General features: G+C 56.2%; 1 protein-coding gene across 5 annotated transcripts in view; it reads right to left on the minus strand.

Annotated features, from left to right (window-relative positions):
* The window catches only part of COL26A1 (collagen type XXVI alpha 1 chain), a 128,038-nt gene that overhangs the window by 12,938 nt on the left and 102,088 nt on the right, over nt 1-13,012 (minus strand). For all 5 annotated transcript variants that reach the window (XM_081299450.1, XM_081299449.1, XM_081299448.1 and 2 more), the window contains exon 4: nt 1,516-1,577. In XM_081299450.1, the coding sequence (XP_081155576.1) occupies nt 1,516-1,577 (62 nt within the window). The remainder of the gene's footprint in view (nt 1-1,515; nt 1,578-13,012) is intronic.

The following is a 13,012-nucleotide window of genomic DNA, read 5'->3' on the forward strand; positions in this document are numbered from 1 at the left end:
CCTGGGGCAGGGGGGTGTCTGTCGGGCTGGGAGGGCCCCAGGACGCTCAGGGCAGGGGCAGGGTGGGGCCAGGTGGGGGGAACCTGCTGGCTCAGCGCCAGGCCCCAAAAAACTGTGACTTCTAACACCCAAAGGTTGGGCCGGGCCAGGCTGGCCACCAACTCTCCTCTGTGCCAAAACGCCGAGGTGTCAGGCGTGGAAACTGTCCGCCAGGCCGGCCCCACCTGCCCTGGAGTCCAGCGCCAGGTCCCTGGCATCCTCCCACACCCTCGAAGCCCATCTGGGGCTGACCCGGGCCTGGCTCCCTGAGCCCTGACCCCAAGTGCTATTGTCCCCTGGGAGGGCAGCCTGTCACCCCCACCCCTGGGCCTGCGCCTGGGGGCCTGCTGGCCTGCAGAGGGCACAGGACACAGCAGCCGTGAGTGGCCTGGGGTCCCTCAGGTCCTGCGCTGACCCCCATGAGTGCAGACGCTGCTGACTGCAGGTCCCTCGTGGTCACTCCAGCCCCCTCCGGCTGATCCCGCCCAGCTCCCTCCTGGCCTCTCTCCGGGCCCGGCCTCTGCAGGGCCAGGCCACCTCGGTAGTCTACACTGCTCCAGGAGGCCCCACGGAACATGGAGGCGGCTCAGCTGTGTCCCCCGGGCCTGTCCTCTCCAGGTCCCTCTAGCTAATCACCTGCTTTAGAGGCTGCCGTGTGTGGAGGGGCCAGGGCAGGTGCCGCTGGTTTGCCGCCTGGACGCCCTGGCCACACAGGCTGGGTTTCTGGCTGCGGGCACCTGTGACTCTGCCCAGTACCTTCTGTGGCCACAGGAACGTACTCAGCAGGTGGGCAGGGGTGGGCAGGCCGGAGGGACAGGGACTCATGCTGCCGAGGAGCCTCCGGTGCGGGCAGGAGAGGCTGCCTGGCCTCACCCTCCCGGGCGGGCGGCTCCAACACACAGCCCCCACCTGGCTGAGTGGCAAGTGCCCCCCGGGTGGCCCACGATGTCCTGAGCACAGCGCTGCTGCGGCCACTCCCAAACAAAGCTCTGGCTCTTGACAGAGTCCCTCTGCCCCTGGGGACCCACCCAGGACCAGCCCATGTCCCTGGGTGCCTCGCTGAAGGCGGGCAGCTCTGCCCACTCCTCTGTGCCCAGCCCAGGGCAGGCGGTGGGCAGAGGGGGCAGAGCCGGAGCTGGGAACCGCCGCTTGGAGAGACAGCCACACTGCCCTGACCTCCGGGGTCCACCCGGCAGCCCCAGGATCTGGGGCTCTGTGCCACTCGTCCTGCCAACACCCAGCCTGCTGCCTGGGACCTCAGATCCCTTGCCTCCCCTCCCCCTCCCCAGGAGGCTGTTCCAGCCCAAGCAGGTTCCCTGGGGGCCACCCAGCGGCACCCAGGGGCTAGGTCCGTGCTGCTCAGGCTGCTGGGCTCCTGGGCTGGGTCCACCTCGCCACACCCAGCAAGTGCCCGCGTTGCTGTGGGCCCGACCCCTCCCTCCCAGCTCCCCGCGCCCAGGCTCCCCCCTCTCCGACCTTGGCCTCCAGTGTGGTCAGCCGCTCACTCATGTCACTCAGCCGGGTACAGTTCATGCATTCTGAAAGACAAGGGGAACCAGAGGTCAGAACGTGGACCCTGGGGAGGGGGCAGCCAGGCCCAGGGCAGCCTCTGCAGTCAGGCAGGGAAGACTGGAAAACTCCTACTCGACCTTCAGAGCCTTCTGCTCAGGGCCCCTCCTCCACGCAACCTGCCAGACCTGAGCCTCGGCACATCGTGCCATCATTGCACAGTGAGAAGTGTGCCTCTGGGCCAGGTACCGAGCAGCTCAGGGGACACCGCAGCCTGTGGGTGCCATAGGGTGGGGGTCTTGATCTTGGGGGCTAACACAATATCTGATCATGGGTGAGAAAATGGTAACAGTCTGAGGAAGGAGCTGAGCCGGCAGACACGGGTCACTAGGGCAGAAGGATCTGGGTACATCATGGGGACGGGACGTTGAGGCCAGTATGGATGGGGTCAGTCAGGGAGGACCTTCTGAGGGGAGGCAGCTCAGGGGAGGCTTGAGAGCTGCAGGGTGGTGGCCAGATTCAGCGAGGACAGGGCAGAGTCCACAGCCCACACACTGGGGACCACTGAGACCCAGGAGGTGCCCGGGGCCCTATCGCCCAGGCACAGCAGTGCCCAGGAGCCAGCGGGTGGTGCTGGAGGGTTTGGGCAGGTGAAAGGCCAGATGTGCATGCCGGAAGCTCACCCTGAGCCCTGTGTCCAGGGGGCAGGAGCTTCCTGGGCTGTAATTATGTCTCAATGTCTGTTTACCCCTCCCTGGGCAGACAGAGGGTTCAAGGTGGCTCTGAAGAGCATGTGTTGCCCAGGAACTCAAGGGTGGCCTCGCATCCTCTCTGTCCTCCCTTCAGTCCAAAGCCTGACTTTGTGGGACCACCTTCTGCCTAAACAGACCTCCAGCAGCTCCTGAGGCCTTCGGGTGGGGCAGCAGGTCCCATGTGGCCTGTGGGGGCCACAGACACAGGTTGCTTGGCCTCTTGCTGCCACCGTCTACGGGACCTTGGACTCCTGTTTGGGACCTTATTAACTTCCTTGCTCTGAAATGGACCCCCTAGGGGTCCTGGGGCCATAAAAAGGGGTGGTACAGATTGTACCCTCCCGGGATGTCCAGCCGCGGGGCAAGAGGAGGACATCGGCCTGCCGTCCCCCCAGCCCTACCTGGTCTCTGGGAAGGAGCCCTGAGAGCTCCAGGGGACCCCTGCACCCCTCCCTTCTGCCCTTGTCTGCACCAAATTAGTGGTTTATAAGCATTTTCTGGGAATAAAACTCTCCCCTCCCCTCATAAAACCTTGTCAGCAACCCCGATACATAAAACAGATTAAAGACCGAGGTATAAACACTGAACAGGGAAACAACTAGAGGAATGTATACAGTTGTCTGATGCCGGGACCAGAAGGGACTTTATAAAGGACATGCAGTGGGGGTGGGGGTGATCTTCTGGTTTAACATGGTGGATTGAACACACATGTTCCCCTCCGGTCCTTCCCAGGACTGGGAGGTAAAGAAATCAAAAGTAGAAAATCCACCAACACAAGAGAAAGACAATGCAGGGGTCCCCTCAGCAAAGGAACTGTCAGGCACGCGCACCTGGGATCCCAGGAGCTTGGGAGGCTGAGGCTGGAGGACCGTGTTCAAAGCCAGCCTCAGCAACTTAGCGAGGCTCTGAGCAACTCAGTGAGACCCTGTCTCTAAATAAAATTTGAGAAAGGGCTGGGGATGTGGGTCAGTGGTTAAGCACCCCTGGGTTCCATCCCTGGTACCAAAGGAAAAAAAAAAGATTCAAAGGACAAAAATTTTTCAAGATGGAGTGCATCAGACGCCCAGACCCAGGCTAGCAAAACTGAGGAGGGATGGGAGGTGGGAACCACTGGGCCCTCCTGAGGCTGGGGAAGCCCCAGGTGGAGAGGGGAGAGGTCCTCTCTGGGGAATGGGGACCTGCCCCAAAGGAAACGCCTGTAGAAGTGACATTCAGAGAGACCTCTGACACAACAGCTGAGTCCCAAGAGACAGCCTCCATGGGTCGTGGTCACCAAGGCCCTGGCACGTGGCTCTCGGTGTGTTCCTCTCACATTCCTGCAGCCAGGTATTCTGGGCTGCTGTAAGAAGCCGTATGGAGCCAGGCGAGGTGGCACACGCCCGTCATCCCAGGCACTCGGGAGGCTGAGGCCAGAGGATTGCAAATTCAGAGGCCAGTTTGGGCAACTTAGCAAGACCCGGTCCCAAAATTTTAAACAAGGCAGGAGGTTGGGCTGGGGGTGTAGTTTAGTCATAAAGCAACCCCCAGTTCAGTCCTCAGTAGTGGGGAGGAAAAGCCCCTTAATGGGGACAGGCAGGGTTCAAAAGGAGCAGGGTCCCATTGCCTACCCACCCATTCCCCATCCACCCACCCCAGTGTCCCCCCAACCACCCCCTTCAGCCACCTGGAGGCCCCATGGATGCTCAAGAAGCCCTCTGGGGCCCTGTGTCAGCATGGAGGGGTGACAGGTCGGCAGGGCCAGGTGCCTGCTCTTAGGGGCTGACTCTTTGGGGAGCAGAGGTTCACGACCCCCTCCCCCCAGCAGCCTCATCTTTCTGGGCAGCCTGGTGACGCTGTAGCTGGGCCGCAGCTCGCCCTGCCCACACCCTGGGGCCAGCAGGAAGGGTGCCAAGGAGGCCTCGGTGGATGTGGGAGGTGGAAGCTGGAGCCAGGCGGGTCCACCCGGGTGGGGCACAGGGCAAACCGCACATTCTGGAGGCCTTAAGGGGCTGTTTCCAGGGTCTTAGGCAACAAACAGGACCCCCTGCAGGGGACAGGTCAGTGGAGGGAGGGGGCCTTGGGCTTTTTCTGGAAAGTGCTCTGGGCAGGGGCCCAGTTGGCTCTGGCACCCGGCAGCCTGCTTGGCAGGTGAGGAGCAGTTGGCTGTCAGCAGGCACAGAGGGGCCAGCTCCCCAGCCTCAGCGAGGCCCAGGAGGCCCGGCTCAGCCTCCCCGTGCCACCCGCCTGGGCAGGCGCTCCAGATCCGCAAGGTTTACGGCTCCCCTGGCATCTGCCACCGACAGGCAATTAAAGCCTGTTTTTTGTTTTAACTTTCTCTAAATTAGTCGTTGGAGCCGTGGAAACATGGAGAGGGCACAGGTGGGGCCGAGCCCGCCCCCGGCTCTGGGACAGGCAAGGCCCTCCCAGTGGCTCAGGCCTCAGTTCCCTTGCCGTGATGTGGGCTCTCACTTGCTGGGATTCTGAGGTCCCCAAGTTCCCCCAGCAGCTTCTGGAGCACAGGTGGGTCCCTGGGCACCTGGCGGCACAGGACGCTTCCTGGGGTCCAGAAGGCGCAGAGATGGGGGGGGCTTTGCCAATTGTGTATATCAGAAATTTGGATGGCTGACCAGTGTGTGTGAGTGTGTGTGTGTGTGTGTGTGTGTGTGTGTGTGTGTCACAGAGAGAAAGAGAGAGAGAGAGGGAGAGAGAGAGAGAGAGGGAGAAGTGTGGTCAGTGGAAAGAGAGCGGCGGAGGCCTGGTCCAGGCTGACTTACTTGTGGCTTGGGGAGCCCCTGCCCAGGGCCCACCTCGGCTCCCCATCTGAAAAGGGTCTCCACCGGATCAGCTCCAGGCCTCCGGCCTCGGGGTCCTAGGCTCCTGCCACCTGTGCCCTGATCCTCATCCTCTCACCTCCAGTCTGGGCCCACCCCCGGCGGGGCAGTGCTGCCAGCTCGCCTGCTGTTGGCCTGCTGCGGCCACGCGGGCTCCGCTCCTGGAGCTCAGGACCCACCTTCACCATGAGACTGGAATCCTGAGCCTGGGCCCAGAAGGGGCTCTGGCTGCCTCAGGCAACCAGGGAAGCCTGTGTCCTGGGACACCAGGGCCATGACCCTGATGGGGCAGCCAGGGTGCACTGTGGCTTTGTCCCCAGAGGCCAGTTCTCTCTGTAAGAAGTCACTGAGGGAGGTCTGCAGGTGGGGGGGTGCATGCAGGATGGTGTCACTAGCAGGAAACCTCAAGCTGGGTCCAACTAAAGGATATACTTAAAATTGGGGAGACTCCAGCTACACCACACCCTTCCCATTGGGCCACACCCCTCCAGCTCTGCCATACCCTTCCCATTAGGCCACACCCCCAGCTATGCCACACCCTTCCCATTAGGCCACACCCCCAGCTATGCCACACCCTTCCCATTGGGCCACACCCCCAGCTATGCCACACCCCTTCCATTGGGCCACACCCCTCCAGCTATGCCACATCCTTCCCGTTGGGCCACATCCCTCTAGCTATGCTATGACTCTTCCCATTGGGCCTTGGCCACACTCCTCTGCTGGGCCACGCCCCTTTCTTCCCTGAATTTCACCCAGTCTCCAAGCCCCGAGACATGTAGTTTCTCCCTCAGGACCGTCCTATTCCCTGCCTCCTTCTTTGTCTCACAGTCCATCCTCATCCTTGAAAACACAGCCAGAAAAATGCTATGGCAAACAGGAGGGTGACACGGGCCACCGCGGCCATCTCTGAGGAGAATTGCTGGACCCCCCATTACTACACTCAGGGAAGGAGGAAGCCGCAGAGCGGGGCGGTGTCAGGGCTGCGTTACTGCAGGAGAGGAGTGGGGGGAGGAAAGCCTCTCGGTGCTCTGGCCACCTTCTCACTCCAGTGTGAATTCAGCAGCAGGGGTCCCCAGCACTCTTGCTCCAAGTGGCCCCAGAGAGCTGCAGCGAAACTCCGCCACACCCTCACGGCCATAGGATTCCTCTCTGGGGAACCTGAGTGGCCAGGAGAGAAGATCTAGAGATGCCCTGACTCTGGGGCCAGAAGCCTCTGCGAGGAGCCCATGGAAGACAGGCCTGCCTCGTCCACGGAGTTCAGGTCCCAGCGACTTCCGCAGGAGCAGACAAGGAGACAAGGGAGACAAGGACCAGAACAGCCGAGGACAAGACAGGGAGAAAGCAAACTCCAGAGGATGAGTGGATAGAAGAAAACTGAAAAACAAACAAACTCAAAAACGAACAATCTCAAAAACCACACTCAAAAACAACAATGAGAAGATCACAACTGTATTTGGCATCCTTAGAGAAAAAGAAGAGACAGCATCCCTGGAACCACAGGAACTGTTTGGAAAGAACCTTCAAAAACCAAAGGTGCACTTTCAGGGGGAAAAATACTGATCTAGAAGAAGTAAAAGAATTAGGACATAAAGAAAATTTCTACAAAATTGAAAAAAAGAAAGATGTGAAAAGTAGAGAAAGAGAGAGAAAAGAAAATTGGAGGGATAATGAAGGAGACCCAACATCGACAATTGGAGGTTCCAGAGAAAGAAGCCAGAAAAAAAAATGGAGGGAAGAAAAGTTTCAAATAAATGATCCAGAAAGGTCACCTAAAAGGAAGGATATAAATTTGCGAATTTAAGGAACGAATAAAGGATCGGACGGAAAAAACAACTCACACCAAAAAGTGCGTCGTCACAAAATTTCAGAATCACAGAGAAAACCCTAAACACTTCCAGAGATAAAACAAGGCCTGGGGAAAATGTCGGGAATCAGTATGGCAATTGGACATTTGTACAGCAACAGTGGAAGACGGAAGATACCGTAGTGCTTAATCGAGGAAAGGGATTTCCTGGCTAAGATTCTGTACCTAGCCCAACTATCCCTTGAGATTTGAGAGTAGACACAAAGGCATTTTGACACTTTTGACATGTGCACAGCTTCAAAACATTTCTACTCCACACACTTTCTCTGAGAAAGTCATCAAAGGATGTGCTCCACCAAAACAAGGGGGTAAACTAGAAAGAGGAAGACAAAAAATATGGAGATGCAGAAAGGAAGTTCAACATAGTAGAGAGACCAAGAAGTACTCTGGGAAGGATAGAAAAGGCATGTCATAGGATAAGAGCAGAGCAGAGTGCCAACCAGACACAAGACAAAAAGTTCTAGAAAAGTCAGTGTCTGATGTATGTGAACATATTGAAGGGAAAATTAAAATTTTTTTGGAAAACCTGGTAATATACTAAGTGATACTATACATCCATGACATTGCATTGTCTATAAAACTAGACAATTAAAAAAAAACCAGTCTATTAACTACCAAGAGAATGGAAAATCCAAAGTGAGGAAAAGCATCAGTGCAAATGTATCATTTTCTTCTTTATTCTATTCTATCCATTGTCCATTCATCTAAGGCCCCACATTATGATACAGTTATTTAAGGGGACTGGAAGAGAAGAAGACATGAAAGAGGGGTCAGGGGATAAAAAATAAAAAGGGACAGGATATTCCACAGGAGGACAACCAAAAATTTCTAGTGTCAAAAGAAGAAATAAGAAAAACAGCAATAGGTAGGTGTAGTTAAGCACTGTGTTTGGTCTCGCCGAAAGCTTGATTCTAGGGCATGAAGGTTAAGGGTAGGCAGGGATGCAGGGGACTTTTCTTTTTTCATTGTAACCAAAACCTCAACAGCTGAGCTACATCTCCAGCCCTATGTGGTATAATTTAATTTTATTATTTTCATTTTTTGGTGGTAGGGATTGAAATCATACCGAGCCATGCTCTGCCTGCCACTGAGCTACACCCCTGTCCCTACGATATAATTAAATTTCTTAACTTGGGAAGAAAAAAAAAAAAACATGGAACACACTCACGGTGCTATGTGACAAATATATAAAATTGAATCTGTATTCTATTTATAATTACATCAAAGATGGATCGTCAGGGGATGGGAGGAAACATGGAAAAAAATAAAAATAGTTGCAGTGGTAGGATTATGGGTGAGTTTTTCCCCTTGTTTTTCTAAAAATTTCTGGGTGATGTGATATTGTTTTGGCTCCGTTTCTTGGTCTAAAATTAGGGCCAACCATCCCCACCTAATTAGGGTTGCTATGCAGGGTGGAGGGAGCCGGGGACACAGTCATCTGCCCAAGCCTTGGGCCTCTTCTTCTTGGAGGTGCAAAGCCAGCTTCTTTCCCAGCAGTGCCCAGGACCCTCACTTTTCCCCAACTCTTCACTCTGACTTGGTGACTCTCCCCTTGGGGCCACTGCTGCTCTATGGGCAGCTCCCTGCTCCTGTGGAGCCTGTGGCCTCAGGTGTCCATGTGCATGAACCAAGCTCTGGCCTCACACATCAAAGGGGACACAGCAGGGTTTTAATAAATAACCATGGACTAAAGGAAACAGTCACTCCTCGAGGGCCATTTGCTCCTAGTTCTGAGTCTAAACAGCAGGAGCAAACTTTGGAGATGATCTTCATGTGGGTAAACTGAAGCCCAGAAAGAGAAAACAACTTGGCCCAGAACATGGCCTTGGCTCCTTCCCCAGACCCAGGCCCACCCACCCACCGTGGTCCACCGTTTGCTGGGCACATTGATCATGGTTTTTATTTTCTGTGTTTCGGGTGCTTTGACACTGGGGGCCCTGCTGACCCTGGGAAGACGGTCCCTCCCAGGGCCAGCCCGTTCCTGAAGACAGTACTTTTGAATGTGAAGTGAGCCGTCCAGAGCCCCCAGCCTCCAGTTACCTCCTTTGTGAGGCCGCCGTCTCCCTGCCCTCTTCTCCCCAGAGCCAGCCACGGGCCAACCCAGAACAGAAACTACACCCCAGAGTCTCCTGAAATGATGCCAGTGGACCCATCCTCCCCGGTTACTTCCTTTGGAGGCTCTTGACTGCACCGTCCCCTCTGCCTCCCGAGCCTTCCCCGTGTGCCCTGCACGGTGTCCCATGCCCCCTGTTTCCAGGGCAGTCACTTCCCTGTCGGTGAGTCTTACCACACTCGATTAAAACACACCCTGGTCTAGTAGAGGCCAGAACTGAAGCTTAGCTCTTCCCCTCCCGTGAAGCCGTGGTGGCCGGGGCTGGGTGCCCTGCCCATCAGGCTCCTCGAGTCTCAGGGCCAAACCTACTGACCACCGGTCGGGGACAGGCAGGCAGCACAGCCAGGGACAGCTCAGAACAAAGGTCCCCAGGACCCTCCTGGCTCCAGGCAGCACAGAGCTGGCCCTTCCAGAGAGCAGAGCCTTGGCCTTGGGACCATTGTGGGGACAGCTTCATCTCAGAAGCCCTGGCTGCCTCCGCTCCCAAGCAGGGGATGAAGATTCATTCCAGGGTCCCCTTGTGCTGGCCACTGACATGGCATCCCGAATGGGGAGGATGCAGGTGGCATTCAACCAAACAAGGATGCCCTCCCTCCACCCCACGTAGCTGCGGGGCTCTCTGAGCCTGGACTCTGAGGCCAGACTCCTGGTCTTCCTGAGGGGCCCTGGGTCTTGATGACATTGCATTTGGCAGGGGCTTCCTCTGCCCATCCTCCTCAGCTGTGGGTACGATGGTAACAAGAGCCACACATCCAGGCCACCCCTCATGCTCCCCACCGACACCGGGAGAGGCTGCCAAGTTGCCCAGGGCCCGTGGGTGCCAAGGGACAGGCACCCTGGTCAGGATCCTTCCAGACCCCCTGGTCTTTTCTGCACAATTTCCTGCTTCTGGTCGCTTTGGCCACCTGGGAAACTTGAGGAGCAAACAGGCCAGAATGGAGCCATCAACAGGGCTCCTGAGAGAGGCGTGGGGTGTCCGTGGCTGGATTCCTAGGCCCAGCGGGGCTGCCATGATCCTGCCTGTGTGGCACCTGCCACACAGATCACTGAGCCGAGCTGGGCTCATCTCTGCACACACGAGTTGTAATGGGACACGGCTGGTTCCGTGACCGTCTATTATCCGTGCCGTTTCCCTCAGCCTGGCCACCCTGGGACCAGTCCCCAGAACCAACAGCATGAGTATGCAGAGACAGGAGTCCTGCAGGATAGAGCACTTTTTAGCCCTCTGCTGGGGACGGATTGGGGTCCCCATGGCTGGGGACATTTAGAGGGGCAGGTGTTACAATTTGCTCAGGGTTTCACGTCTTTTATGAGTGTCCCTCAGGACTCAAAGGAGATTTCATCACCAGAGAAGAGAGAGATGGACTCTCAGTGGCCTTTTTGGGGAGGGGGGATCTTGGGGGGTCACCCCTGGGCATCTAGCTTTCGGGGGTCAGCGACTCCACCTCTCACGGGCAGATTTCTGAGGCTCGTGTTGTTAATCTGAAGTTATTGTTGGATGTGTCGACTCTTTTCTCCTTGTCCAGAAAGAAGTCATAAAGTATCTCTGGGTCACCCGGGCTCCTAGACCTCCCCAGGCCCCGAAAGATGACACCAAGCACCGCCCAGGGAGAGGAGCTCAGAGATTCAGGACCCTCTTGGACATGTGGCGGCAGCATGGCCATCTCTCTGTGTCACTGGGAAAGAATCTGTTTACAGGGCTCCAAGCCCAAGGTCAAGGTCCAGGACTCGGGTGGTCCCTGGGGTGTAGAGGGGCTGCCTGCTCCTGAGCCCCCACAGCCTGCACCCAGCCAGGCCTTGTCCCCTGCGGTCCCCGCCAGCCACAGCTCAGGGAGAGACAGTGAGCTTTCGAGGGGAGCAGGTGAAGCCCCCCAAATACACAGGAAGGCCCAAGACCCTAGCCACTGGGCTTCCAGAGGGAAACGAGCAGAATTTTAGGAATGAAAGACAAGGTCACGGGTTGGGTCCCCCCAGGTGGTGGGACGGGGAAGACGAGGGAAGAGGAGGCCCGGGGTCCCACTCTCGGCCTCTTTCTGTGTCCCCCTGCTCTTGAGCAGGTCTCTTCATTTCTTTGGGTCCCTGTTGTGCTGACCGCAAAGTGATAGGTGACAAACCAAATCCTAACAAATCCTGACAGAGATGGGCCCCGGGGAGGCAGATCTCATCACCCCCCCACACACCATCAGCCAACATGGGAATGACAGCCCCCGCCATCTGAGCCCTGGGCTAATCCACTTCCCACTGTCCCCACCCACCACCCCTGTCCTCAGGGATCACTGTCTGGGGTCAGCTGCTCCCTGGTGGGCAGAGGGGAAGGAAGAAAACGGGGCCGGTAGTGGAGACCCCAGGACTCTCAGGGTCCACCTGGGCCACACCTTTCCCTTGCAGGAGGAGGTTGCCATGGCAACCAAAGCAGCCCTTGGTACCAGGACCAGGGGAAGACCTTGACTGGGGACGGAGTTTTTTTCTAATCAACCCGGAAGGTCGCACAGATGTAATTTGCTTCTTTTTTAGAGATACTGTCTCTATACTGTCCCCAGGGGCTTGACACACATTTAAAAAACAAAGGCATTTGTGCAGGATCTTATAACAGTTGCCTGTCAGCTTAAGGCATGGTCCCGTCTGGGTCCTGCCTGGAACCAGCTGTGTGAAGTTCTGGGGAAGTCACTTAACTCTCTTTGAAAAGATGATAGTCCATGCTTTTCTGGGCCCCTGAGCCGGTTTAGAGGAGGCAGGACTGGAGAGCATGTCTGAGAAAGGGTTACTGTTATTCAGACTCTGATATTGAAAAGGAAATTCCCCACATAATTATAAGGCAGGGAGGAGCTTAGCCGTAAAGCCCTTTCTTTTTACAGATCAGAACTCAGATCTGGGTGTTAAATGGCTCATGGCTGCCATCACACATCTGAACAGGGATGACATAGGGTTAAAACCCATTCACCCTCCCGGGGTGAGGACTCTTGATCCCTCTTCAGTCATTTACACTATAGTAAGAATGAGCCCTTCCAGAACCACTGAGGCCAGCACTTCATAAAGCACTCTCTCCTCTCTTCTCTCTCCAGAGAGCCTGAGGTGATACGGTCCCCACTCAGAGAGCAATTGGCTCAGCCCAGAAAAGGTAAGGAAGATTCCCTGAAGACCTTAAAAGAGCATGCTACAGGGATACTGCCACATCGATGTTCATAGCAGCACAATTCACAATAGCTAGACTGTGGAACCAACCCAGATGCCCTTCAATAGATGAATTGATAAAAAAAATGTGGCATCTATACACAATGGAGTACTATGCAGCAATAAAAAATGACAAAATCATAGAATTTGCAGGGAAATGGATGGTACTAGAGCAGATTATGCTTAGTGAAGCTAGCCAATCCCTAAAAAACAAATACCAAATGTCTTCTTTGATATAATGAGAGCAACTATGAACAGAGCAGGGAGGAAGAGCAGGAAGAAAAGATTAACATTAAACAGAGACATGAGATGGGAGGGAAAGGGAGAAAAGGTAAGGAAGAGGATCTGGAACCCAGTCCAGTCCTGCTGGGTCAGAGGCCACCTGTGCAGGCTCAAGGCAGGGGACAGAGTGCGTTCCTGGGTTGTGGTTCCTGCTGGCCTGTTTTTCGGGGCTTAGATGCTGGTCCTGGGCCACAGGGAAAGCTTCCGCCCCAAGGACAGGGCTGGCATCCACGCTGATCCTGCCCAGGCTTCCGGGTGCCCAGCTGGACTTACCAAGTGGCCAGTGGGAGAAGGTTCAGGCCAGAAGCCCAGACTTCGAGGAGGGGGGAGGAGGAGGCTGCTTTCAGGTCTGAGGCCTGCTCTCTGCTCACAGCTGGGCTGCAGCGTGGGCGGAGCTGGGAGGGGGCCCAGCCTTGCTGAGCTCTGAGAATGTGGTGGTGAGGGCAGGGCTGGGGCCTCGGCTTCTCTTGGG

This window comes from Spermophilus citellus (assembly GCF_964194105.1).
Source record: "Spermophilus citellus genome assembly, chromosome: 6".
NCBI classification, from domain to species: Eukaryota; Metazoa; Chordata; class Mammalia; order Rodentia; family Sciuridae; genus Spermophilus; species Spermophilus citellus.